Raw genomic sequence first — 27,397 nt, 5'->3', positions numbered from 1 at the left:
AATAACTTCATAAAACTCTATCACAAATACACTAAATCAAACTGCATCCTAGACCCCTGTCCTCCCAACATAATGAAAGCAGCCCCATTAGACTTTAAAATAACACTATGGACTCATATGTCTAACAATTTCAAAAACGGAAAATTCCCATCAAAAATGGTCACATCATAATCACCCCAATTCTAAAAAATCATAAACTACCTCTAACATCAGCAACTAACTATAGACCAGTAGCATCCATCCCATTTTTCGTAAAAATAATGGAAGGCTTGGTACAAACCCAACTGATGAACTACCTAGATCAGTTCTCGCTGTTACATGAGACCCAATCAGGCTTCAGACCGCTGTTTAGTACGGAGACGGTGATTGCAGCGATCCTAGATTACATACGCAACCTATTCAGCAAAGGCCACAAAGCCTTAGTCATGCAATTCGACATGAGCTCGGCCTTCGACTTGGTGGATCACGAAAAATTACTACAATGCTTAGACGCAATCGGCATCGGAGGCGAGGTGCTGGACTGGTTTCGAGGATTCCTTACGACCCGCACCTACCAAGTGCGCTTCAATCGTAACCTCTCCAAAATATGGAGAAACCCATCAGGCGTTCCACAGGGGTCCCCACTATCCTCACTACTCTTCAACGTCTACATAGCTTCACTGGGTACGCAGCTGACACAACGAGGCGTAAAAGTATTTAGTTATGCAGACGACTTCACAATCATTATCCCGTTTAATACATCGCCCTCCGAAATCACCCCCACAGCAACTGAAGCACTAAACATGATGGAACAATGGACCACAGATTTCAAACTAAAGCTCAATTCAGAGAAAACTAAATTCTTTATAGCCTCGCCACACACACATAACACGACAAAATCACTACACATTAACAATCTTAACTACCCTATTCAACCAACGATGAAGGTACTGGGAGTAATACTGGACCAGGGTCTAACCATGAAAGACCATATAGACTCCCTAATCAAAAGAGGGTTTTTCACCCTCTGGAAACTTAGGTCTATTAAGGCGTACTTCCACACTTCAGCCTTCAGAATTCTAGTACAATCCCTAATACTAAGCCACCTGGATTACTGCAACATCACCCATCTGACAATCCCCCAGAAGCAAATGCAAAGACTACAACTGATACAAAACGCAGCAGTCAGGATGATTTTCGGGTTGAAGAAGTCCGACCACATAACCCCTTCCTACAGACTCCTACACTGGCTGCCGATGAAGGCACGCACGAAGTTCAAGCTAGGATGTCTCTGCTTCAAGGTATTAAATGGTCTAGCCCCTAAATACATCACAGACCTCTTCTCATTCCCAACCAACAGACATGAAAGAAAAACACACCTGAAATTTGTCTCCCCACCGGCTAGAGGGTGTAAATATAAGAGATACCATCAACAACTGCTATCGTACCAAGCAGCCACATGGGGCAAAGACTTAGAAAAACTAATTGCACATACAAACAACTATGGCGAATTTAGGAAACACCTAAAAACCTACCTGTTCTTGAAATACCTAGATAACGAACCAGAACATCAGCCCCCCTCATAATACCACCACATACCCAAATCTGTAAATTGTAAACCACAACCCAATCACTAACCATGAACACTCCATTCAATTTAAGGAAGATTTCTAATCTTGTGTAAGCAGCATGGCACACAAACTGCTATTAATATTATTAATGTTGGAATTACCAGATGTACAATACTATACCCTTTAATTCGCTGTATGTACAGTTTCTCTATATTGTAAACCACTTCTCTTTATTGTAAACCGCCTAGAAGTCGCAAGATTGTTGGCGGTATATAAGAATAAAGTTATTATTATTATTTAAGAGCGCTTTAAAATACTGTTTAAATCCAGCGCGCTGATGTCCTGCACGCGATTGTCTGGGCGGCATTGTTGGTGCATCTTTGTCTCACGCGCGATTGACCCGTCACCAGTTCTTTATACCATTCATTTTCATTGCAATAGCAAGGACAATACACTCAAATTAAAACACAATGTTAGTGTCCATTTATGATGTGTTAAAATCTTTTCTGTGACTGAATTTTAGGGTGGTTTTTTTTTTTCATTTTGTGTCTATATGCCAGAATTGCATAGTAAATAGTTATTACTTTGTTCTGCTATGTAGAATTTTATTTTGGTAGTTATAAGAAAGGATGGACTGAAAGTGATGTGGCCCTTGGGAAAAATGCCAAGGGCCCTCAATCACCTATCAAAAATGAATACATTAGACAGAAGTTAGGGCACAGTCATGGGCCCTCAGGGACTGTCCTATTATCCTAATTTTACTAATAAATTATGCCCTATTGGAAACTATAGGAGGGACCTACCTAAACACTACCAGGTCTACCCACTGGACTCATACAAAGACCCACTCATTCATTTAACACACAAAAAACAAGAAAAAAGGGGGGAAAAAAAAGAAGAGAAAAAGCCTCACTTCATCTTCATATGGCAAAAAACTCCACTTATAAACAACCATTAAGCAAGGTCCAAAATGTATCAGTTCACTCAGCAGTGAGAAACACTATAGTAGCCCTCGTAGGAACCACCTCAAAAAAAACTCTAGCACGCCAAATTACAAAACTTCAAAAAATGTGAGTAAAGCAAGCAGTCTTAAACACAGTCAATGGTAAGCAAGAAAAAACAAACACTTAGCTGCAGACGGTGTCCAGGCTGTCTTCCATGCATCCAAAAAGTGCAAGCCTGCCTGGCCCCGCAACCACTCTTTTCCGTCGGGAAAACCTCTGTTTCGCTGAGCTGCGTCAGGGGAATGATTCCAGCCTACTCCACCAGCAACTGTAGAGGCTCTCCAAGTGCTCCAACTGCTCACATCCACACACATAGAAGCTGAGGCGTGGGATTCTCCAGCAATCAGTGTCTTCAAAATGGAGTACAGACTCCTCCCCCTTCCAGTCAGACCAATCCCCAGCCAGCTTCAACCAAAGAACGCCACCCACTCAATTCGGGCATTCAGCCCAGCTGGGTGGACGGTTTGTAGATTGTAGATCCATCTTTGTTCCCTCTGACGTAGCTGACGTCTCCAGTCACCACGTCTCACAGAACAGGGGAGATAATCAATCACCACACACCCCAGTGAACTAAAAGCATGTTGGGCTTCAAGTCAGTGCACCACCAGGGGTTCTTCCACTCTCTTAGTATGTATACATGACTTGTGCTCCAGTAATCTGACCCTCAATTTCCATGAGGTCTGTCCCACATATAACAAAGGACAAGGGCATATGATGATGTAAATAACCCCCTCTGTAATGCAGGAAATGTTGCTCTTCAGTCTAAACCTTTGTCCTGAACCTGGATGCACTATAGGCTACTATAGTGTTTCTCACTGCTGAGTGAACTGATACATTTTGGACCTTGCTTAATGGTTGTTTATAAGTGGAGTTTTTTGCCATATGAAGATGAACTGAGGCTTTTTCTCTTCTTTTTTCCCCCCTTTTTTTTCTTGTTTTTTGTGTGTTAAGTGAATGAGTGGGTCTTTGTATGAGTGCAGTGGGTAGACCTGGTAGTGACTAGGTAGGTCCCTCCTATGGTTTCCAATAGGGCATAATTTATTAGTAAAATGAGGAGTTTTGTATGTCCTTTCTGAGATTTTTGGGGGGACTGTCCTATTATCCCAATGGTCAGTACATCCCTGGTATATCAATATGTGAATTAACTGGTATATCTACATATACCAGTTGATTCACATATTGAATTAAAATTGTCTGGTTTTTAAATCAGTTCACAATATGAATATAAAAAGCTTAACAGACATGATTGCTGTTTTATAATAAACGGAACATTTTTAGAGCCAACATAGTTGGAAGATTTCTATCCCTTTGACAAAAAATATTCTGAATTTTAAAAAAAACTCAATTTGAGCAGTTCTTTTCATTTCATGGACCTAGAATACAGAATCAGTTACCTATACAGGTTTGACAATTGATACTGTATTCTTTATTCCAAAAGGCTTTGAAACTGTAAATCTGCTTTGAAGCCACGGTGCTATAGGCAGTACAGAAATCTTTTATAAAACTGTGAGTGACTTGACAAGCCTTTTTTTTAACATTCTCTAGTTTATACCTAAAGGTCACTTATTAAAATCATTTCCAAGTGGTCAATCACTGAATGTCAACACTTCTTAAAGCGTCATGTGAAAAGCAGCTGTAAAGAATTCTCCTGTGCCTGTGATTGTCCTGCAGAGGATTCTAAGCACAAAACTCTTTCATCATACTCCTGCATCAGGAATAATTCATATCCAGGTTCACGCAGTACTCACTGGGATGACCACTTACCATAAATGGTTCTGGAGTACGATCTTTACCCTGTAAATGGAGTTCATCGAGATCATCTGAAGAGGTTTTCACATGGGCTTCTATTGTTTTGAGGCATTGGTTGAACTCCTCAAGCTGATTTATCGTGAACTAGAAGAGAGAATTAAGAAAACACATGTTTTACGCAGTTACATCATTTAGAAAGAAGAAAGATGGGGGGCACGTGATGCCGGGAGAGTGACCGGACGTGCCGCTGTGTAGCTCCGGGCCGCGCGCACACATCTCGCAAAAAAACCACTGCTTTTTGAGCCCGCCGGTCCCGTTCCACGAGCGACATCGATCCTGCTTCAGAAACCGATACCTTCTCCTCCTTTTTACTGGCAGCGGGAAGCATTGATGGCCGCTAAACCCGCTCGAACCGCGCGGGACAAACTGAAGGGAACGGACGCCAAAATGGCGGACGGACACGAGGCGCCGATTTTCACCCTGGAGGCAGCAGCAGTTCAGGAGCTGACCCGGTCCCTCACGTTGGTCATGGAGGACAAGCTGGCCACCATCCACACCTTCATGGAAGGCATTAAGGAGGGCCTTGACTCCCAGGCTGGGCGGCTGCAGAGAGCTGAAGACCGCATTGCTCAGCAAGAGGACGCTGTGGCTAATCATGAAGAGCGGTTGAGAACTCTGGAATCTACAAATAAAACGTTATTGGACCGCCTCGAAGATCAGGAAAACAGAAGCCGACGTAACAATCTCCGTTTTGTGGGGATCCCTAACACTATTCGTGATGTGGATCTGAGATGTTGGCTGGAGGACTGGCTGCCTAAGGCTGTTGGCCTACCTGACACACCGGCGCCGTTCTTTATTGAGCGTGCCCACAGGCTGGGAGCACGGCGAGAGGACGACAACAGGCCCCGACCGGTCATTGCAAGGTTCCACAACTACGCTGTGAGGGAGAGGGTGCTTGCTGCCTACCGTCGTGACAAAAATATGACCTTGCAATTTGAGGGGCAAAAGATTCTTCTCTTCCAAGACTTCTCCCCTCAGGTTTCATCTAAACGCCGGGCCATGGCGCCGTACTGCGGAGAGCTCTTCAAGCGCAACATCCGATTTGCCCTCTTGTACCCAGCTAGGGCGCGAGTATCTTACAACAACAGCACCACCTTTTATGATACTCCAGAGGCGTTGGAGGGCTTCATCAAATCCCTCCCTGCGATGGCTCGAGGGGACCGGGGGATCTCTTGATCTTTGAGGGACTCCTTCTTTTCCTGATCCCTGGACTGCCTCCATGTGCCTTGTTCTCTTGATCCTTGTTGGGCGAGCGGCCTGGCGGGGAGCTGCTGATGCGGATGCTGGTATGTAGACCCCTCACTTTGCACTGGTGAGCCAGGGGCGTCTCTTTCGAAACTCCTACGCTGGGCAGCGACACGATGAGACTGCCAGCTCCTGCATGTTCCCGGCAAGGGGTGACCTTATAGCTAAGCCTGGGCATATGTGATCCATTGGGGACTATCTCTGGGTAATACTCGGCCCTTTAACTAATGCTCGGGCTCGGCTGCCTGTTATACTGTTATACTGTTATACTGTTATACCGAGCTCCCTGTTTTTCCTTTCAGTCTTGCTCGCAATGTGGTGCAAATGTTACTGTTACTGCTGTATATGCCCAATGATAACTGTGCACCATACTTGCCTTATGGGACTTGTCGGCCTTAGGTGCTCCCCTCTGACTGACTAGCATGTATGTCCTCATGTACACAACAAAAAACAAAGTACACTTTTCTTTCTAGGAGGCCTGAGTGACCGATATCACGGCCCCATCTGTCCTCCATACTGATAATTATTTTACTCTTATTTGTTGTTGATATTGTCTGGGTTTGACGCGCCTTATCTCTATAAGGGCCCTGGTCATGATGTTCCAGCCCTTATCATGTATTGCAGTGGCCCGGGGCTACCTGTTGGTTTTTGCTATAACAGTTGGGGATTAGCGAGGACTTTCCTCGCTGTGAAGCATATTGGGTGGGTAGGGAGGGGTGGGAGAATGAATGTGGGGGTGCCTGTGGATTGAAAGGTTTGTATGTCTTTTTGGGGAAGATTGCAAGGAAAGGGGAGGGACGAATGAGAATGACTGGGGGAGTGTGTACGTGTACAGTTCGGGTATGTATGAGGGACATGTGTGATGGATGGCTTAGCCTGAGCAGGTTGACTTGGTATTTTGAGAGCGGGTGGAGGCATTGGCTGGGACGGCCTCCACAGCTCATCCTATGGTTTTTCATTGTTTGTTATATGCACTTCTGTAAGTTCCATGGTACAACTGCATGTTAAATCACTGAATGTGGATGGCATTCATTCACCCATTAAGCGTACTAAAATCCTAGCATACCTTAAGCGTGAACACACTGACATTGCATTCTTACAGGAGACTCATCTGAGCTCTGGGGAGCACGGGAAGCTGCGCAGGGGCTGGGTGGGCCAGGTACACGCGGCCCCATTTACTTCTCGTAAATGCGGAGTAGCTATTCTTATCCACAGGAACATACCCTTCCATGTCCACAGCCAAATCGATGATCCCAAGGGGAGATTTCTAATTTTGGTGGGTGAACTCTGGGGCAAATCTTTAATTTTATGCAATATTTACGCCCCTAATAAATATACCCATGCTTTCTTCACCTCAGTGGTGGGTCATTTGGCACCTCTCATGCCCCAACCGATCATCATGGGGGGAGACTTCAATTTTGTTGCTAACCCTCAATGGGATCGTAAACCGGCCAGACCGGTGCCAAGGGGCCACTTCTCTAGGGGCATACACTTCCTCATTAAGGAACTTGGATTGCTGGACACATGGCGCACACTACACCCCACTGAGTTTGACTTTTCTTTCTACTCGCACCCTCACAAGTCTCACTCGCGCATCGACTATTTCCTAATTTCCGCCTCTCTATTTTCGACCCTATCGGCCTCGTCTATTTTGCCACCTCTTGTATCTGATCATGCTATGCTCGGCCTTGATTTACATTTTGGGACACAGGTTGAAGGGCGTATCTGGCGGATGTCTCCCTTCCTATATAAAAACGCGGAATTCCGTGAATTCTTTCACAAACGATGGGAGGAGTTCCACAACTTTAACTCGCCTACAGACGTGGACCCTGTTGTCTATTGGGAGGCGGCTAAAGCAGTCATGCGTGGCCACATACTGGCATACACGGCGTCCCTGAATAAAAAACGAGACGGGGAACTTTTGGCTCTGTCGAGGGACCTCGCTGGCTTTCGTTCTCTTCACATCTCTCGCTTGGACGATGCCTCCAGACAGGCTATGCATAACGTTAAGCAAAAAATTAATCTCCTGCTGGACCAAAGAGCTACCCGTAACATCTATTGTTACAAATATAAACTTCACCGTTGGGGGGATAAAACGGGGAGATTGTTAGCTAACCTGGTGCGCCCACACAGAACCCGCCACACCATTACCGCCATCAAGGATAAAGGGGGCGGCACTCATGTTACCCACTCAGCCGTCACAGACCAATTCGTACGCTTTTATACGGACCTATATTCCGCGCAACCCTATGACAAGACCGCTAGTGAGTGTTTCTTCCAGGGCCTCTGTCTACCGACCCTGACGGATGCGCAATGCCAAGCCCTTAACGGTCCCATCTTGGGAGAAGAACTACAGACTGCTATTAAAAAGCTCCGGTTGGCCAAGACGCCAGGCCCAGACGGCTTTGGCCCTGAATTCTATAAATTGTTGGACCCCCCGGCACTAGCTTCTCTTCAACAATACTTTATGGGACTACGGAGCGTCAGACCTCCAGGTAATTCGCATAATAGGGCACATGTGATCATCCTTCCTAAGCCTGGACGCCCACTTGATGCTTTGGGGTCGTACCGTCCCATCTCCCTGCTTAATCAGGACGTAAAACTCCTGGCTAGCATCTTGGCGGCGCGTCTTAATAAGTTCTTACCAATACTCATTCATGAAGATCAAGTTGGTTTTGTGCCTGGTAGGCATGCGTCCATGAATCTCCTAAGGGTTCTCGCTGTGCTACAACACCCACGTATCGCCTCCGACAGGGCACTTATCACTAGCTTGGACGTAGAAAAGGCGTTCGATATGGTCTCTTGGCCCCATCTTTTTCAGACACTGGGTAGATTTGGGATCCAAGGGGACTTCATGGCCTGGCTCTCAGCTCTGTATCATTGCCCTACGTCCCAACTCTTAGTGAATGGAGGACTTTCCCAGTCATTTCCTCTGGGACGGGGAACTCGACAGGGTTGCCCACTCTCACCCCTCCTTTTTCTTCTCTCGCTGGAACCTCTAGCGGCGCGTATCCGCCAGGATGCAGAGCTGGAGGGCTTAGGGGTGGGCTCTAATGAATTTCGCATAAGCATGTTTGCGGACGATATGCTATTATATGTTAATCATGCTGACCGAACGATGCCCGCCCTGATGTCCATCATCCAGGCGTATGGAGTCTTTTCTGGTCTGAAGATCAACTTTGAGAAAACGGAAGCTCTAATTTTAGGGGGCTCTCGGAAGGAGTCATGGTGTCGGAACCTTGGAGTGGGTATTGCACCAGGAAAGTTGAAATACTTGGGTATTATGCTCTTCCAGGACCCACGCAAAATGTACGAGGCTAACATATCCGCTACTATTGGAAAGATCAAAACCTTATGCCTTAAATGGCACTCGTTGCCTCTCTCGCTTATGGGGCGTGTCGCCTTGGTTAAAATGGTGATGTTCCCGAAACTTCTTTACCCCCTACAAACTATACCCGTCTGGGTGACTCGTGCGGATGAGAGAATCTATCAGTCCATTATTGGCTCTTTTGTGTGGAGGGGGAGGAAAGCACGTATAAATGCTATTAAATTGTCCCAGAACCGAGAACGTGGGGGCCTGGGCTTACCATCTCTTCGCTTATACAATGTGGCTGCACTTCTTCGTTGGATTCATGAGCAACTAGTTTCTTCACGCCGCTATTCCCCTGACTCTTTATTAGAGGACTGTTGTCTGCCGTGGACCTTTTCATCCTTTCTTCATGGAGCGGGGAGGGGGGGTGTACGATCCCGCTCAGCCGCTTTACCATTTCTCCTTCCGTTCAGACGGGCATGGCGTTGGTGGCGCTCTCTTCAGGGAAGGTCGCCCATGGTATCGCCCTTTCTTTCTCTCTTTGGGAACCCTAATTTTGCGTCTGGAGTGGGGAGTCTGGCGGGATTGAGGGATAGAACCGCACGCAACACGACCGTGGGGGATGTCTTAGCCCTGGGCGGGGGGGAATTCCCTTCCTTTGTACAAATGCGGACAGCATGGCAAATACCCCCAACGCACATGTACACTTATTTACAAATTCATCACTATTTTCACTCTTGGGCGCGTACACATGGGGAGGCCTGGAGAAGTGGCCCCTTGGATCTACTCTTCCTCACCACCCCTACTGCTTCAAACAAAATTTCCACGTGGTATAAGGCGGGGAGGGATCATCTAGGAGAAGGTTGCCTACGTATTGTGGGGGGAGAGTGGGCCACAGAACTTGGTATGCGGGTAACGGGTGATGATCTTAGGCCTCTATTTCAAACCCTGTACTTATATGTGAAGGCATCCGGCCTGCAGGATACACAATACAAGATACTACATAGATACTACCTCACCAGGGCTAGAGGCTATCACATGGGCTTGTGGGACTCCGACACATGCACTAAATGTACGTCTGCTAGGGGTGATTACGTTCATTCTTTTTTCACATGCCCCAAATTACATTTTTGGAGTCAGGTACGGCTCCATATGGCGGCCGTCTTACAGCATGCTGTGCCATGGAACCCACCTGCCCTGTTGCTGGGAGATGTCACGGATCTCACCCATAATGGACTAGAGTTTTCGGCCCACAAATACATTCTCCACGCGATTCTTGTGGGCAAACAACTCGTCCTACAGTTCTGGGCTGCCGCAGAGGTACCGACCTATTGTATGTGGACAGCGAGGATGCAACTTCAAGCACAATTCGAATTGGACACTTATGGATCCCGCCCCCAGCCCCACTGGAAGCAGTACTGTTCCCTTTGGAAGGACTCTTTGGCTCGGATTGCTTAGCCTAGCTTTTCGGTGGTTAGAGGGCTTAAGTATTTCTGTATTGTATTGCATTATGTATCACATGAGTCCCTCACGACTCCCACTTTTGTGCATCATATCTCAGTATCCCCTTACAATGCACTGTCATGCTTATTTCATGTATTCTTTTCTCCTCTCGAATAGGGTGTAACAAGTTTACATCTGCTTCACTGAATATTAGTGTTATGTTTAACCAAATACCATTCCATCCTTGCTCAGGCGGATAGAGTTCCTCTGATTAATATGCTGCAGTATAAGAGTATGACTGACGGGTTGATTGTGGTTCGCTTGGGTTGTGTGTGTCTGATTGCAGTATGCCTGATGTGTGATTGTGGAGGATCGTTTGGGGATCCTCGCCGCTGTTCTAGATCACCTCCCGAAAATAAGAACGAGGAATGCTGAACAGTTCCCTGTTTTTTCTTTTCTCCACTGTGCACCACTACAAGGTGTGCGAGGTACTTCTTTTGTGTTATCTTTTATGAGCATATTCTGAGCCCGTTCATGTTTATGATCTGCTTTTATTTGCTTTGTTTGTTTGTTTGAGTGGGTGAGCACACTGTATTCTTGGGATGTGTATTCGCTCCCCAGGTGCATAGCTGATTACTGCTGCATTTATGCATTGCTTTCTTGATGTACCACTGTGTCTCGATGTACCACTGCTGTTTGTGGATGTTCATGCGTTTCTTGTTTAATAAAAATGATATTAAAAAAAAAAAAAGAAAGAAGAAAGATATTCTTCTGTAATTGCCATCCTTTAGAAAGTTATGACTCTCATTTTGCTCTGTACCCCAATATGTATAGCAAAAAGAATAATACAGTTGGGTCAGTTTTAAAGCTAGAAGTAATCATGTTTTTATTAAATGCTAGCTAAAGCAATTAAAAAAATATAAATATTCAGTGGAACTATACAGATTCTCTCAGATTCTATATAGGTTCCAAAAGTTAGCCATCACATATTGATCATGGATCCGAGATCCATGTGCAAAATAATTATCAAGATGCAATTATTTAATCACTGGGGATAAGTAGCACTTAATTGGCATTAAGTATGATTTGTGCATGGATCTGACTGTATGCTATTTTGTAACACTGCAAACGTAAACTGACTCGTGTAAACTTAGAAGAGGGCATGGCCATGGGATGGGCATGGACGGGCCAGTGGCATTCACAAGATTTAGGCACAAGGATTGTAAAATACCAGCGATCCACACTAAATTTGCAAGCCAAGATTCATACCAGCTTTCAGCAAGTGTAAGTCCTGACCAAAGTTGAGCACAGGAATCCATGCTAAGGCCCAGACTGTATAAACAGCGTCTAAAGTTAAGCACCTAGATCAGCACACTCAGCCGATGTAAGCACCTAACTTAATTTTTCAGTTAGGCTTAATCGGCGCAGATAAATGAAAAGTGCCATTAAAAAGAAATTTAAAAAAAACAATATAAAAATTAATTATCTGGTAGGCGCCAAACTCGGTAGGTATCTACTCCAAGGTACCTACCAGAATGTAGGAGTGGTAAGGGGTGAATTCTGAGCAGATTTTAGGCATGGTTTGGCTTAGGTGCACTATTTAGGCTAAGAAAAGCCTGACATAAATGGGAGTGTGCCTAAGGGCTCAAAGCACTTTTTTTTTTTTTTTTTTTTTTATTCTTTATTCCTTTTTATTTCTTTCAACAAGTGTACAATATTATTACAATTAATTCACATAACTCACTTGACATTCTTAAACAATATTATTATACATGTTTTAATACCCCCCATCCACCTCCCATCCCTTCCCATATCAACAAAATATTTCGTCCAAACTTATACATACTTATACATCTCTCTTTCATAATACAATTAATCTTACATTAAATCTGTCCCTCCCCCCACCCTTCTTCCTCAAACTCTTTATTCATTTTATTATACAAAGTGATGCACAACAATATATATCTCATCATAGTACATATATCCCCTTATATTTCATAACAACATATTTCCAATAAATTTACCCTCTTTCTTTTTCTATTCATACCTATATACCATGTTTCTTATATCCATTAATCAGTTGAAATATACCGTTAGCTAACTAAATTATCTTATCCCCCCCACCCCACCCTATTTTTATAAATTATCCTCTAAGGAAAAGGAATAAATCTTAATCATTATAATAATCAATTAATGGCCTCCACACCTCTTGAAACCTTTTAAAATACCCCCTTTGTACTGCAAGAAATCTTTCCATCTTGTACATATGACAAACTGAGTTCCACCAAAAACTACAATTCAATCTAGAACAGTCTTTCCAATTAGTCGTTATTTGTTGAATTCCCACTCCAGTAAGAATCATCAATAATTTGTTGTTTGCTGCAGATATTTGACTTTTGGCCCTCATACACATTCCAAAAATCACTGTGTCGTAGGATAATGCTACATGATTTTCCATCAATATATTGACTTGATCCCATATTGATATCCAAAATGCCTGAATACATGGACAATAAAATAAAAGATGGTCTAAAGTTCCAATTTCAATTTTACAATGCCAGCATCTATTAGACTTAGAGCAATCTAATTTTTGTAATCTAGTAGGGGTCCAGAATGCTCTATGCAACAAAAAGAACCATGTTTGCCTAATAGATGCTGACATCGTACCTTTAATTCTCCAAGACCAAATACGTGGCCATTGAGATGCATTAATTTGATGCTTAATCTCAATGCTCCAAATATCTCTTAATCCATTTTTAGGCTTCTTATTCAAATAATTAGATATAATTTTATACCACTTTGCGGCCTGATGACCCAGAAAATTTGCCTGGAAACATAAGAATTCTAAGCTGTAATGATCATTTAAAGATTTCCATTCAGGGAACCCCACCTGAATAGCATGCTTCAATTGCAACCACTTAAAACTTTGTTTTTTATTCAGACCATATTTATGTTGCAATTGTGAAAATTCAAGCATCTTACCATTATCAATTATTTCCGTTAATGATCTTATACCTGCTTTAATCCAATCTTTCCAGACAACCTTAAACCCGCCTATTTGTATCTTGGAGTTTACCCAAATAGTTTGTTGTTTCGATTTTAAAATAGAATCAGTAGTTAATTTGTCTATAAACCTTAATGTTTTCCAAGTATCCATTAATACTCTATTGTCCTTACGTATTCTAGGCATTTTTATACCAAGCAAAAGATCAAGCCTAAGTGGAAAGATAAGTGATCTCTCCATCTTTAACCACTCTGGTAATTGTTCCAAAAGCTCTGGGAGGACCCAATACATACCTTGGCGCATGATATAGGCTTGATGATACCTATAAAAATTGGGAAAATTTACCCCACCCTCCTCAATTGGTCTTTGCAAAGACACTAAAGCCACTCTTGCAATTTTACCCAGCCAAATAAATTTAACCAGAATACTATTTAATTTTTTATAGAAAGACCCCTGAAAAAACACTGGTATCATTCCCAATTGATAGCAAACCACAGGCAAAATCATCATTTTAACAGTTTGAACTCTTCCCCACCAGGACAAATGTAAAGGATTCCATTGCTCACACATCTCTGTTACTTTTTGTAATAAAATTTTTTGATTTATTCTCATTGTCTCTTCGAGTGTTTTATTCAACCAAATACCTAAGTACTTTATTCCATCCTCTTTCCATATAAAAGGGAAAGAATCAAATATACCTTTTGTACAATGCACATTTAAAGGTAAAATCTCTGATTTAGTCCAATTTATTTTGTATCCTGAGAATTTTCCAAATGTATCTATTACCTTCAGTAGACATGGAATTGTTGTTTCCGGATTTCTCAAATGAAGCAAGATGTCATCTGCATAAGCAGATACTTTATATTCCACTCCAGCACATGGAATACCCTGTATGTCCTTTGCCTGTCGAATAGCTAATAATAAGGGTTCAAGAACTATATCAAAGAGCAAAGGAGATAATGGACAACCTTGTCTAACTCCCCTCTGCAACTTAAAAGCATCTGAAATATTATTATTTATATATAAGCGAGCAGTTGGGGAGCTATACAGTGTTTGAATCATTTGTATAAATCCGGATCCAATACCAAACCACTCCATAGCTTGATACATGAAATTCCATTCTACACGATCAAAAGCCTTTTCAGCATCTAGTGATACCGAAAAAGCCGGATCATTAATTTGTTCTGTTAAATAATATATCTGAAATGCCAGTCTAGTATTATTAGAAGAGTGTCTCTGAGCAACAAATCCAGTTTGATTCATTCCTATTATATGCGGAAGAGCTTTAGCCAATCTTAATGCTAAAATCTTAGCTAATAATTTACCATCTACATTTATTAAAGATATAGGCCTGTAATTTGACACCAATGTTGGATCTTTATTTGGCTTTGGCAAAACAATAGTTAAAGATTCTGCCATAGTGCCTGATATACAACCTTTATTCAGTTGATCCTGATATAATTTTAATAAATATGGTAATAGGGAAATTTGAAATTCTTTATAAAACTCTACTGTAAATCCATCTCCACCTGGAGCGGTCCCAACTCTAAGGGATTTCAATGCCATTTGTAACTCTTTTAATGATATAGGTTTATTTAAACTTCCTTTTATATGATCAGGAACCTTAGGACCTTCAATTAAACTCAAAAAATCCAACCCATCTTTCTCTTTATTTAAATAAGACTCCGAAGAATACAGTGACTTATAATATTTTAAAAATTGTTTTAATATATTTCCAATTTGAGAATGTGAATTGCCTAACTCATCCTTAATTATGTTTATTTTTTCCTTCCTTTTCTTTGCTTTTAAATAATTTGCCAATAATCTTCCAGCCTTATTTGCACTACCATAATATACCGCTTGCTGAGCAAAAATATCTTTCCTTACTAACCCAGAGGAAATTTCATTATATTCACATTTTTTTTTTTAACAATATTTGAAATGTCTCCTGTTCCCATTTATTAACCAATTTTAATTCCAAATTTTTAATTTCTTTTTCCAAATTTACATATTGCTTTCTTAGCTGTTTCTTTTTATATGCAGAATATGATATAATTTGTCCTCTCATAGTTGCTTTGAAAGCATCCCATAAAATTCCAATCGACATTTCCTCTAAATCATTAAGTAAAAAATATTCATTAATTTTAGTTTGAAATTCTGTGCAAAATTTAGAATCAGCAAGCAATGTATTATCAAACCTCCATATCGGTTTAGAATTATCTTGATCTACTAAATTAACTTCTATCCACACACCACCATGATCAGATATTATTATTGGTTCTATGTCAGCTTTTACAACTTTCTGTACTATCTGATCTGAAACAAAAATATAATCAATTCTTGAAAATGATTGATGAACATGTGAACAAAATGTAAATTCCCGATCATTAAAATGAAGAATACGCCATATATCTTTTAAATTACATGATTGTATCAAATTATCTAACCCCATTGATTTCATAATTCTACTTGGTTTTTTATCCATTATTGGATCTATAACAGCATTGAAGTCCCCAGCCATCACTAAATTAGTAGTAGCCAGTGGTAAAATTAATTGTTGTAGAGACTTAAAGAATTCATTTTGATTCGAATTAGGGGCATATACATTTAACAACGCCATTGTATTATTGCCCATGCTCATGTCAACAAGTACCCATCTTCCTAGAGGATCTGCCTTAATCATATTAAACGTTGCTGTACATTTTTTATTTATCAATATTGCTACTCCTGCCTTCTTTTTTATCGCTGGTGCAAATAAACATTGTTTTATCCAATTATCTGACAGCTTCATAGACTCTATCCCAGACAAATGTGTCTCCTGCAGAAAACATATATCTATATTTTGTTGTTTGATATATGACATTACCTTTTGGCTCAAAGCACTTAAGAATGCTTAGGTGCAGCAAGACGCAATTCTAGAAATGGCGCCTAGAGGATGATTGACAATTGTGCTCAACAGTGCTTACAAGTTAGGCATCATTTATAAAATCAGTTCCATAAGTGTTATTCTGTAAAGGGCACTCGTTGTGGAGTGGGGGGGGGGGGGAAGAGCTGGGTCAGGTTGGGAGAAGGGGGGTCCACGGATTTAAAAGTTTAGGGGGTAATATTCAGTCCACAGTGATGAGTGGATTGTAAGCCACTCCCAACCATGGGCTGAATTAAACCTGGATATTTAAATGCCAGGGCATGCACTGAATATCCAGGTATGTGCACTGACCTGGACGTTAAACCAGGCACTGGTTGCTATCGGACCAGTGCCCAGTTTACATGGCGTATTAAGTTAGGACAGCCTGGGAGTAATTTTCAGCCTGCGTTGTTAAGTGGCTGAACTAACCCCAGGTATTCAATGTTAAGGCATGTGCAGCTCCTGGCACTGAATATCTGGGTTTGTGCGATGTTGACATCAGTGCACAGTTAACCTGTCTTAAGTATATGTGCTTGCTTAGGTGGTAAGCGGATTGAATATCACTGCTGACTTGCTAGTGCTGGCTCTGTACACGCTCCAATCCCAGAAGGTCCCTGCTTAGGGAAAGAAGGCTGATTAGCAGACATTGATGGGTATTTTCGATAGGACGTCAAAGTACGACTTTGGACGTTTCTGCAAGGATGTTCAAAAGTCAGGTTGGGAAAATGACCTTTTTTGAAACCATAAGATGTCTTATCTTTTTTTTTTTTTTTTTTTAATGATTTGTCTGGATGTTTTGGCCCTTAGGACATCTGTCTTTGCTGGACATTTTCAAACATCAAAATGTCCAAAACAAGCCCATTTGGACGTAGGAGGAGGCCAGCATTTTAATGGACTGGCTATACAGACATGCCAACAAAGCATTTGGGCACCTTAGGTGGCACTGCTGTGAAAGTCACATAATGGGTGCCAAGTACACATTTCACCATAACTCCCTTAGAGTGTATGGTGAGCCCTCTAAAACTCTCCCAAACCTTACTATACCCACCTGTCTACCACCCCCAATAACCCTTATGGCTGCAGGTGTCACCTATATGGCAGTATACGGATAGGGAATGGGGACTTGTATGTCGCCTTTTGTAGCTTTTGGCATTTCAAAACGGTGGTTATTGGAAGATGAAGTGAATTGCCCAGGGTCGCAAGGAGTAGCATCGGGATTTGATCTCACCACCTCTGGGTGTAGTGGCAGCAGCTCAACCACTAAGCCACAGCCCTTTTGGGTAGGTTTTGATTGGCTCACACTTTCCACAATAAATGTAATGGGTAGGGTGGGGTATGGGCCTGCATCTCCCCTCTCTATAGTTCACCACACTACCTGGTTTCACTTTTCATGCTTGCTACTTGGCGTTTCCAAGAAGATGAAAGATACCCCTGAAGGCAGGCTTCCGCCTTGAAGCCGAAACAGAAACTGTGTCGGGTCTTGTTTTGCATTGTTCATTTGCTTTTAATAAACTCGATTTTTATCCCAGGTTGATAGGCACATTTCCTTCACCACTTTCTTCTCCTTGGACATTTGTCGTGGAGTTGTTTGCTATGTTTTCTTTGGATTTCACTACACCACTCACCAGGCTACTCGACTAGGATTTCCCATATCTGCAGCTGTCAGAGAGGCTGAACATAAGTATTGCCCCTGTCGGGTCAGACCAGAGGTCCATCATGCCCGACAGTCCGCTCACGCGCGGCCCCTCAGGTCCATGACCTGATAGTGCTCATACCCTAAAACTCTCATACGCTTTTCGCTTAATGTCCTGTAGAGTAACCCTCTATCTGTACCCTGCAATCCCCTTCGCTTCCAGGAATTCATCCAGTCCCTTTTTGAACCCCAGTATTGTACTCTGTCCTATTACTCTGCACTGTTTTTTACACATCTTTGGAGAGTGGGAAGGGGGTCAGTGGCCATTAGAGTTTTGTAGGAGGTCATGCCTTCATGCATCCAGTGATCATCTGATCAGTTTGGGTACCCTTTTGGCACTTGTGCACTTTTAAAACAGGTCTAACTCTGCTCTGGGCATCTTCACAAAGGTTTGATTATTCCTGCAAGATGTGTAAGTCCTAAGGCCGCCCTAATCCTGCCCAAAATACGCCTCTAACTCGCCTCCTTAAGATTTAGATGCACCGGATGGGAAATGACCTGCAAAATGTCTGAAACGTCAGTTTTGAAAATCAGCACGTTGACGTTTTGGTGATTAAAACATTCACATGCCAGTTTATGCTGTCTTTTAGACATTTTTCTTTTTTTGAAAAATGAGCCCCATATTCACTAAAACAGGAATAAGTTCTGGGACAACCCAAACAAACTGCTGGATACAGTACACTGGACAAAATATCTTGAATCATCAAACAAAACCTTATTATGGTACATAAGCTAGACTCGAGCCAGCTGGATAAAATCAAGAATATTTTATTTCAGTCCAGAAAAGCATACAGTAAAGAAGACCTGTCACAGCACTGTGTTTCAGCATATCAATTCGCCTGCATCAGGGATCACAGTAAACTTAATATCGCTTTGAGAGATATCAATTCTTAAAACAAGGTAAAAACATCAATCTTTTACTTCACAGAGGATTCTCGAATCCTTTACAAGTTAGTGTCCTGCAAAACTATGAACCACCTTCAGGATATGGTCCAGTAAAAATTTTATGACTGGAATACATGAGCACTTACAAAAAACTTTTGCTGGACCATATATTCTGTGTCAGGTCTTCTTTTACTGTATGCTTTTCTGGACTGAAATAAAATATCCTTGATTTTATCCATCTGGCTCTGGTGGAAAGCTTTTTGTCCGGTCCACTGTATTCCTTGCTTGTACCTTGTTTGTGGGCCTTCTTCCTGTTGGACTCTTTGTGACATCAGCTAGACCCAACACGAACCTGCCTCAGCACGTTTTTTCTCCTGTGTTTTTTCTGAGAAAGATTAGAGGTGAAGAGGTTGATGCTGGACAAATTTAGACAAGTTACCTTTTTCCTTTTATGCTGGGAAGTTATATATATATATATATATATGATACTAGTCTTTAAGCCCGTTACATTAACGGGTGCTAGAATATATGTATGTCTGTCTTTCATTCTTTCTTTCTCTCTCTCTCCCCTTGGCCGCTTTCTGTCTCTCTCTTTCCTCGGCTGTCAACCATCACCCCTTGCCTGTTCCACCTGTCCAGCAGTAGGCCTTCTCCCTTCCTTTTACCTCCCCCTGTCCAGCAGCACTTCTTCCATGCTTCCCCTGTCCAGCAGCACTTCTTACCTGCTCCCCTGTTTCTCTTCCCTGCTCCCCTGTTCCTCTTCCCTGCTCTCCCTGTCCAGCAGCACTCCTTCTTTTCTCCCCCTGACCCTCTTCCCTGCTCCCCCTGCCCAGCAGCACTTCTTACTTTCTCCCCCTGATCCTCTTCCCTGCTCCCCTTGTCCAGCAGCACTCCTTACCTGCTCCCCCTGTCCAGCATGCGGCTCCTATCAGCATTCCCTCCACCTCCATTTCCTTGTGCATCAGCATTTCCCCCCTCCCTACTTCCCTGTGCAGCATTTTCCTCCCTCCCCACTTCCCTGTACAGCAGCTGCAGCAGCATTTCTTCCCCTGTCCATTTTCCTGTGAGAGCCGGGTGAGAGCTGCTATCTTCAGCTGTTTTGTTTTTTTTTAGTTGAAAGCCGCCACCGCAGCTCCTCTCTCGATCGTGGTGCAGAGTGGGAAGCAGGGCCTCAGCACCGGCCGGGCGGCTCGCGGCGCCGACCCTCAGGAGCTCGAGGTCGGCGGTGGACATGCGTGGCGTGCCGTGGTGCAAGAGGAACAGAGATCGTTGGCGGTGCGAGGTGGAGAGCAGGTGACGTAAAACCCGCGCATGCGCACTTGTGTTTCCACGACGGGATCAGGGAACACGATTTTTGAATGCACATGCGCGGCCTATCATTTTATTATATTAGATGTTTTACGACCCCCCTGAGGCAGGCTCATTACAGTCGAAAGATAGATCGTGTTGGGTCTAGTTAATGTGCCATAATAGAGTTTTGTTTAAAAATTCAAGATATTTTGTCCAGAGTATCCTGCAGTTTGTTTGGAAATAGGTTCTGGGACAGACAACCCAATCTCCTATTTTGGTGATTCATTTGTGGGACTTTGGTTCTGGGTTTTTTGGGGTTTTTTTGTCTGTTAGCAGTCATATTCAACAGCACACTACCCAGCCAAGTGTCACTGAATATGGGCAGCTGACCAGCGCAGCCTCTCTTGCTTGGTTAAACCCTTTTGAATATCGACACCTTAGGAGTAGCTGCTATATATGTATATGACTGATTCAATTTTGTGTTCAGGATGTCTAGCTCGAACATATAAATCTCTATCACAGTGCAATATCACACTGTATAAAGCATGGTTCTCCAATTTAAAGACAGTTTTACGTCCAATTCCTGTCACACCATGTTTTCTTACCTGAACAATACCATCTACATCTAAAAACTCTAACTGTTCCTAAAGTATCTAGACAAGTGACCCACTCATCTTCTTTCTCCTCCATAGTGATTCCTCTGTCCTATTAATCTCTTTCTCCTCAACAACGCATTTCCGGTCCTATTAACTCTCCTCTTCCCCCCCTCTTAAATTCAATCAATTTGTACCTCGCTTAATCTATTGTAAACTGCATAGAACTTAACGGTATTGCGGTATATAAACTGTTATTATTATTATCTATATGGAACAATTTTTTACACAAATCTTTGTTTAGTCCTGAAAATACTACTGCACTTGGAATCTTAGGTAATCGAAGAAAGAATGCTCTCAAATAATTGAGAGAAAAGAAAGTTAAGAGGGAATGCCATGTGATTACATTTTGTCCAGGAAATAAAACACAAGAACACTGAAGCCTGACAAAGTCTTCGTGAAGCAGCAGAGCGGGCTGTGCGCACTGTTCCAGACAGAAGTGTCTATGATTTCAGTACAGTACAATGCTGAACTAAGGGTTCCTTTTACTAAGGAGCGCTAGCGATTTTAGCATGTGCTTAGCGCTAGACACTAATGCCTTCATAGAGCTTGCATTAGTATTTTTCGTTTAGCGCGGGGTTTGCGCACGCTAATCTTCAGCGCGCACTAAAAACACTAGCGCACCTTAGTAAAAGGAGCCCTAAACGTTACCTGATGAGCTCAGATCTAACGTACCTTAAATTCATTTGATTTTTCAGACAATCTCCTTTCTAGATCAGATATCCTTTGGGATGAGCGCAGTCTGTCAGAAAGGACAATATCTGGTGCTATTGGGCCTGACTGTTTTACCAGCTGGTCCACCAACTCCGAAATCTGGAGGAAGGCCATTTTTACATTCTGAAGGTTCTGTTGAAAATTCTGTTAAGATTGGAAAGAAGAAGAACGTCTTATTTCTGCATTTATCAAGAATTTAATTTCTTCCTTGTCCTTTTTTCTCAGCTCTCTAAGAAGCTATATAAGGAAGAAACACTGCAAACAAAAGTACAACAGGCAGCCACTGTAGAAACAAGAATGAAATAGGGGATTTGCTTACCTGTATAAAGGTTCTCCATAGACAGCAGGGAAATACAGCTATAAATACTGGCAACATCTCAGTGGATGACAACCTGTTTTAGAACATAAGAATTGCCTCTGCTGGGTCAAGACCAGTGGTCCATCATGCCCAGCAGTCCGCTCCCGTGGCGGCCCCTCAATGACCAGTGCCCCGAGACTAGTCCTACCTGCGTACTTTCTGGTTCATCAGGAACTTGTCTAACTTTGTCTTGAATCCCTGGAGGGTGTTTTCCCCTAGAACAGCCTCCGGAAGAGCGATCCAGTTTTCCACCACTCTATGGGTAGTTTTGTAAAACTGTATGTATTCAGACTGTGTATGTGAATTGTGAGCCACTTTGATCAAAGCGGATTATAAATGTGATAAATAAATAAATTAAATAAATAAGCTAGTCTACTTTTAATCTTTTCCTTCCTAGTGCATCATCATTCTCATGCCAGCACTGGCCATCCCAATACCAGTCCATATAGCTATTGGTACTCAGCAAGGTAGTATGAGTAGAGAATGACACGATGAGAAAATTCATCACCATTCCTGTCCCCGCGGATAACTGCGGGAAACCATCCCGTGTCATTCTCTAGTGTCTATCTCAACCTCAGTCCTTCTACGCCAGCATTCTTCAATGCGAGGCTTGAGAGTCAGTGGCTGAGCCCATTAAAACTCTGATAGGAGTTGCCGTACAGTGAGAGGTTAGAGAAACTGGGCCTCTTCTCCCTTGAAAAGAGGAGGCTGAGAGGGGACATGATCGAAATGTTCAAGATAATGATGGGAATAGACAGTAGATAAAGACATGTTGTTCACCCTCTCCAAGGTGGAGAGAACGAGAGGGCACTCTGTAAAGTTAAAAGGGGATAGATTCCGTACAAACATAAGGAAGTTCTTCACTCAGAGAGTGGTAGAAAGCTGGAACGCTCTTCCGGAGGCTGATATAGGGGAAAACACCCTCCAGGGATTGAAGACAAAATTAGACAAATTCCTGCTGAACCAGAACATACGCAGGTAAAGCTAGTCTCAGTTAGGGACCTAAGGGCCGCCGCGTGAGCAGACTTCTGGGCACGATGGACCACTGGTCTGACCCATCAGCGGCAATTCTTATGTTCTTATATGCTTGCGATAATATGCATGGCTGCTGTCAGGTGACATCACCAATGTTTATGGCTGCATTTCCTTGAGAAAATTACTTGTGTGTTTTGAAGAAATTCTTGAAAGTATAGCAATCATTATGGAAAGAGTGCAACCATCTCCAAATATGAACAATACAAGAGCTGACAACAGAACATATTAGAGGGAGGTGAACAAACACACACTTCCCTCTAGAGTCAGCAATCACTGGCAAATGTAAAATGATTGTAAAAAATCAAAAGTGAACTTTTCGTTTGATAAGAGAAAACATTTTTTAAGAATCTGCAAAAAAGAGCAGGTATTCAAGCAAAAAAAACCTGACCAAGAGAAATTATTTTCAGTCTCCAAATAACTCCTGTGGATTCTCAGTATTCAACAACCAAGCTCTAGCAGTATCAGGTTTATGTTTCTTTGTTAGAGGTCAGAGGACACTAGTGCTTTAAAAGAATAGGGAAAAAAAATCCCTTTTAAATTAACCTACACGGCATAAATGCACATAAGGCAAATCTCTTTCATTTGAAAGGAAGCTCTGGAGTGAGAGGGCATCGGATGAAGTTAAAAGGTGATAGGCTCAGGAGTGATCTGAGAAAATACTTTTTCTTACAGAAAAGGTGGCAGATGTGTGGAATAGGCTCCTGCTAGAGGTGATGGAGACAAAGACTGTGTCTTAATTCAAGAAAGCGTGGGACAGGCACATGGGATCTCTTAGAGAGGAAGAGATAATGGTTACTACGGATGGGCAGACCGGATGGGCCATTTGGCCTTTATCTGCCATCATGTTTCTATCTTACAATAGGGTCCCAACATGGGGAGGGAGAGAGGCTCTAAAAAATAACAAAACAATTCTAAAGTAGAGGTCACAACAAGTTCCATTTGTTTCAATTTTGGGCAACATTATGATGCAGGATGTTCATTATTGCCTGCTTGTAGACTGCAGAAAATAATGTATATTTTATGTGGACAAGATGTTAAATGTAGATAATGGTGGTTGGATGTCATTTTAATTTTATGAATGTTTGCTGCTTGGAAACCACTTAGAGCTTAGGCAGTATACACATTTTTTTTAAAATAAATAACTCGTAAATATATAAAGTGAACTTATAAATGAAGGGCCTGATTCTATAAACGGTGCCTAACTCCTAGGCTCTGTTGAGAGTGATTGTCAATTGTCTGCTAGGAGCCATTTATAGAATCGCACCTAACAGCACCTAAGCAGTCTTAGCTGCCAGTAGGCGTTGAATCCTTAGGCGCACTGCCATTTAGGTCAGGGTTTTCTTGGCCTAAGCGCCTAAGTCAAATCACACTCAAAATCCACCCGAAACCACCCCTAACCATGCCTACTTACCGGTAGGCACCTCAGTGTAAACAGTTACATTGAGGCGATAGGTGCATACTGAGTTAAAACTCCTGTTTCCTACTGTACTTTCTTTTGGGGTAAGGATTGACAAAATGTATTTTTATTGATATTAACGACCTGGATTATTGGTCATTGTTGCCCGACTGTTATATATCTTAAAATATCAATAAAGATGATTGAACTTAAAAAAAACCCTCCTACCAGCTAATTCATTTTTTAAATTATTTTTTTAAATGGCACTTTCAAATAATGGTGACAATTGAGCCAATTAAAAAATTAACCCTCCCCCACTTTTTACAAAGCCATATTAGGCTTTTTTATCGCCAGCTGCTCCGACACATAGAAGTATTAGCTCCGACACACAGGAATTCTATGAGCGTCGGATCTAATACTGCGGTATAAAAGCCCAACGCGGCTTCGTAAAAAGGGGGGGGGGGGAAGGGGTAAGTTAGGCATCAAGATTGGTATTTTGGCCCAGATTCTATAAACGGCGCCTGAAGTTAGCCAATGATATATATATATATATTTATTTTTTTAATGCCAATTTTAATTCTCTTGGGATCAATTATCCAACTTCCTCAAAACTTAAAAATGATGATACAAGTTATTAGAGAAGCTTGTGCCCATCTAGAATCACTAATGTTCAATAAAAATTGCCGCTTCTAACATCTTAAAAATCTTAAAATATGCTGAAAAACTTAATGTATTCCAGTGAGTATTTTACTTGTTTCAGTGACACAAGATGACTATCAGCATTGAGGCAGCTTGGAAAATCATAAAAAGGGATAAAAATCAATAAGTGAACTTATGCCCACCTAAGAGTTGCTAAAATTTAATTTAAAATGCTGCTTTGCACAAATTAAAACAATGCAAAAGTGTCAGTACTTTTTAATAGTCTCACCAATGTCCTGGTAGTCTAATATTGTAGGATAAAAATGTACAGAATTTTTTGTAAAAGGTAATCAATTTGAGCAATAGCCACAAACATTTCCAAAAGGTAATGTTACACTTAAGGGTCCTTTTATAAAGATACAGGGAAAAAAGTGGCCTTAGCACGGGTCTTTCCTGCATGCTAAGTCACTTTTTACCATGACCAGAAAATGAGCAATTTTTCTATTTTCAGCATTAATGGACACGTGCTAACGTTGCCATGGGCGCTTGGCTATAGCTCACGAGCCTTACCGCCACCCATTTTGTAGGTGGTAAGGACTCTCTTGTAAATCCCATGCTAATCAGTCATGTGGCTACACTGATTAGTGCAGACATACCTCCTCAGCCAAAAAATAAACGATATTTTTTAGTGAGTGGGTAGCGCACACATTAAGATTATAAACTAAACTAAGGGCTCCTTTTATCAAGCCGCGCTAGCAGGGTTAACGCGCGCGACGTTTCATCACGCGCTAACCCCCGCGCTGGCCTAAAAACTACCGCCTCTCAAGAGGAGGCGGTAGCGGCTAGCGGTTTAACGCACGCTATTATGCGCGTTAAACCGCTAGCGCGGCTTGATAAAAGGAGCCCTAAACCTTAAGCTTATATACCGCATCCTCTCTATAAAGACAGAGCTCGGCACGGTTTACATGTACTTTAAAATAAGGGAAAAAAACACAATAAGAATTAGTGATTATAAAGAGAGCAGCGAAATTAACATTTTTGAGAATTATATCACACCCCATGGTAAGCCCTTCTAAGCTTTGTAAAACATGCTTTAGTGCTTACCACGTAACACCATTAGGGGTAGGAAGTGCTAAACCTCCCCACGATACCTTCTATACCACAGCTGTTTATGTAACCAAATCTTCAGGCCCTCAGAGGTGCCACCAGAAGCTCAATAAATCTTCATAGCAACTGGCTTTATGCCCCCTATCGTCATCGGGCCTCTTTAATTTATAAAGTGCAATGCTAAATAATCTTATTTTTGTATTTTTTCAATAAATAATTATAGTTAATAATAGTTAAAGTTTTAAACTTAACTTAGGTGGTTCAGCCAAGAGGGACAGAGTGCGCCAACATGATTAATATTAGATTAATATTTGGGTGGCCACGTCGTGAAGAGTTACACAGTTCTGAGGGATTGTGCCCTGAGGAAACCTGAACAGGGTGAAACATGTTGGCGTACTCTGTCCCTCTTGGCTGAACCACCTAAGTTAAGTTTAAAACTAACTATTATTAACTATAATTATTTATTGAAAAAATACAAAAATAAGATTATTTAGCATTGCACTTTATAAATTAAAGAGACCCGATGACGATAGGGGGCATAAAGCCAGTTGCTATGAAGATTTATTGAGCTTTTGGTGGCACCTCTGAGGGCCTGAAGATTTGGTTACATAAACAGCTGTGGTATAGAAGGTATCGTGGGGAGGTTTAGCACTTCCTACCCCTAATGGTGTTACACTATATATTCTTCTATTAAAGATTTTTTGACTTATAAGCCTACATACTAATTAATTAGTGCTTACCGCAGCATGGTAAAATGGCCCCTTAAAAAGATATTTACATCTGAAATAAAATATGATTTATAACCAGTACTTAAGTATTAAAAAAATAAGACACACATGGCCATATCAGGCATAGTATTTCCTTGGTGCAATACAAGCCTTTAACGACTATTCTGGTCTTTGTCTGCTGGTCTGCTATTTAGTGCTGGTGTCTGGATCTGGCCCAGCATTGAAGATCCAGGTCTAATGTAACCAGTGGTGATCAATGTTTAAAAAAACTACTCACTGCTGCTGGCACAGGACTGACCAAGAAATCATCTCGAATCACAGATCTTTCCTCTCATACAAAATTTGAAAACACTTTATATTTATAATTAAAACATAGCTAAATATAATCTTTTAGACACTCATATTTTATTGATCTATGTTCAGAGAATTCTCAGCAGAACAAAGTCCTCATTATTTTACCCACCAAATTTGCACCAATTTCCAAAGAAAAATGACAAGCAAACTTTCGTTTTGAAATACACCAGTACCTAAAGCCTTCTGTGTGGTTGCCTGTGGAAGCTCGGGTATTGTTCCAGCTGGGCAGTTTTTGTTACAAGGTTTTATATGGTGCAGCCCCCTACTTATCTGGC

The 27,397-nt window shown here is 42.0% G+C and overlaps 1 protein-coding gene across 7 annotated transcripts in view; it reads right to left on the bottom strand.

Moving 5' to 3' along the window:
- SYNE2 (spectrin repeat containing nuclear envelope protein 2) overlaps positions 1-27,397 on the bottom strand; it is a 654,322-nt gene that overhangs the window by 161,386 nt on the left and 465,539 nt on the right. For all 7 annotated transcript variants that reach the window (XM_033952730.1, XM_033952735.1, XM_033952736.1 and 4 more), the window contains 2 exons: positions 21,467-21,649; positions 4,319-4,447 (listed from right to left, as the gene is read on the bottom strand). In XM_033952730.1, coding sequence (XP_033808621.1) covers positions 4,319-4,447; positions 21,467-21,649 — 312 coding nt within the window. The remainder of the gene's footprint in view (positions 1-4,318; positions 4,448-21,466; positions 21,650-27,397) is intronic.

Source organism: Geotrypetes seraphini, chromosome 7 (assembly GCF_902459505.1).
Source record: "Geotrypetes seraphini chromosome 7, aGeoSer1.1, whole genome shotgun sequence".
In the NCBI taxonomy this organism is placed as follows: Eukaryota; Metazoa; Chordata; class Amphibia; order Gymnophiona; family Dermophiidae; genus Geotrypetes; species Geotrypetes seraphini.
Note: the sequence above shows the minus strand (reverse complement) of the source record. Positions and strands in the feature narration are given on the sequence as shown.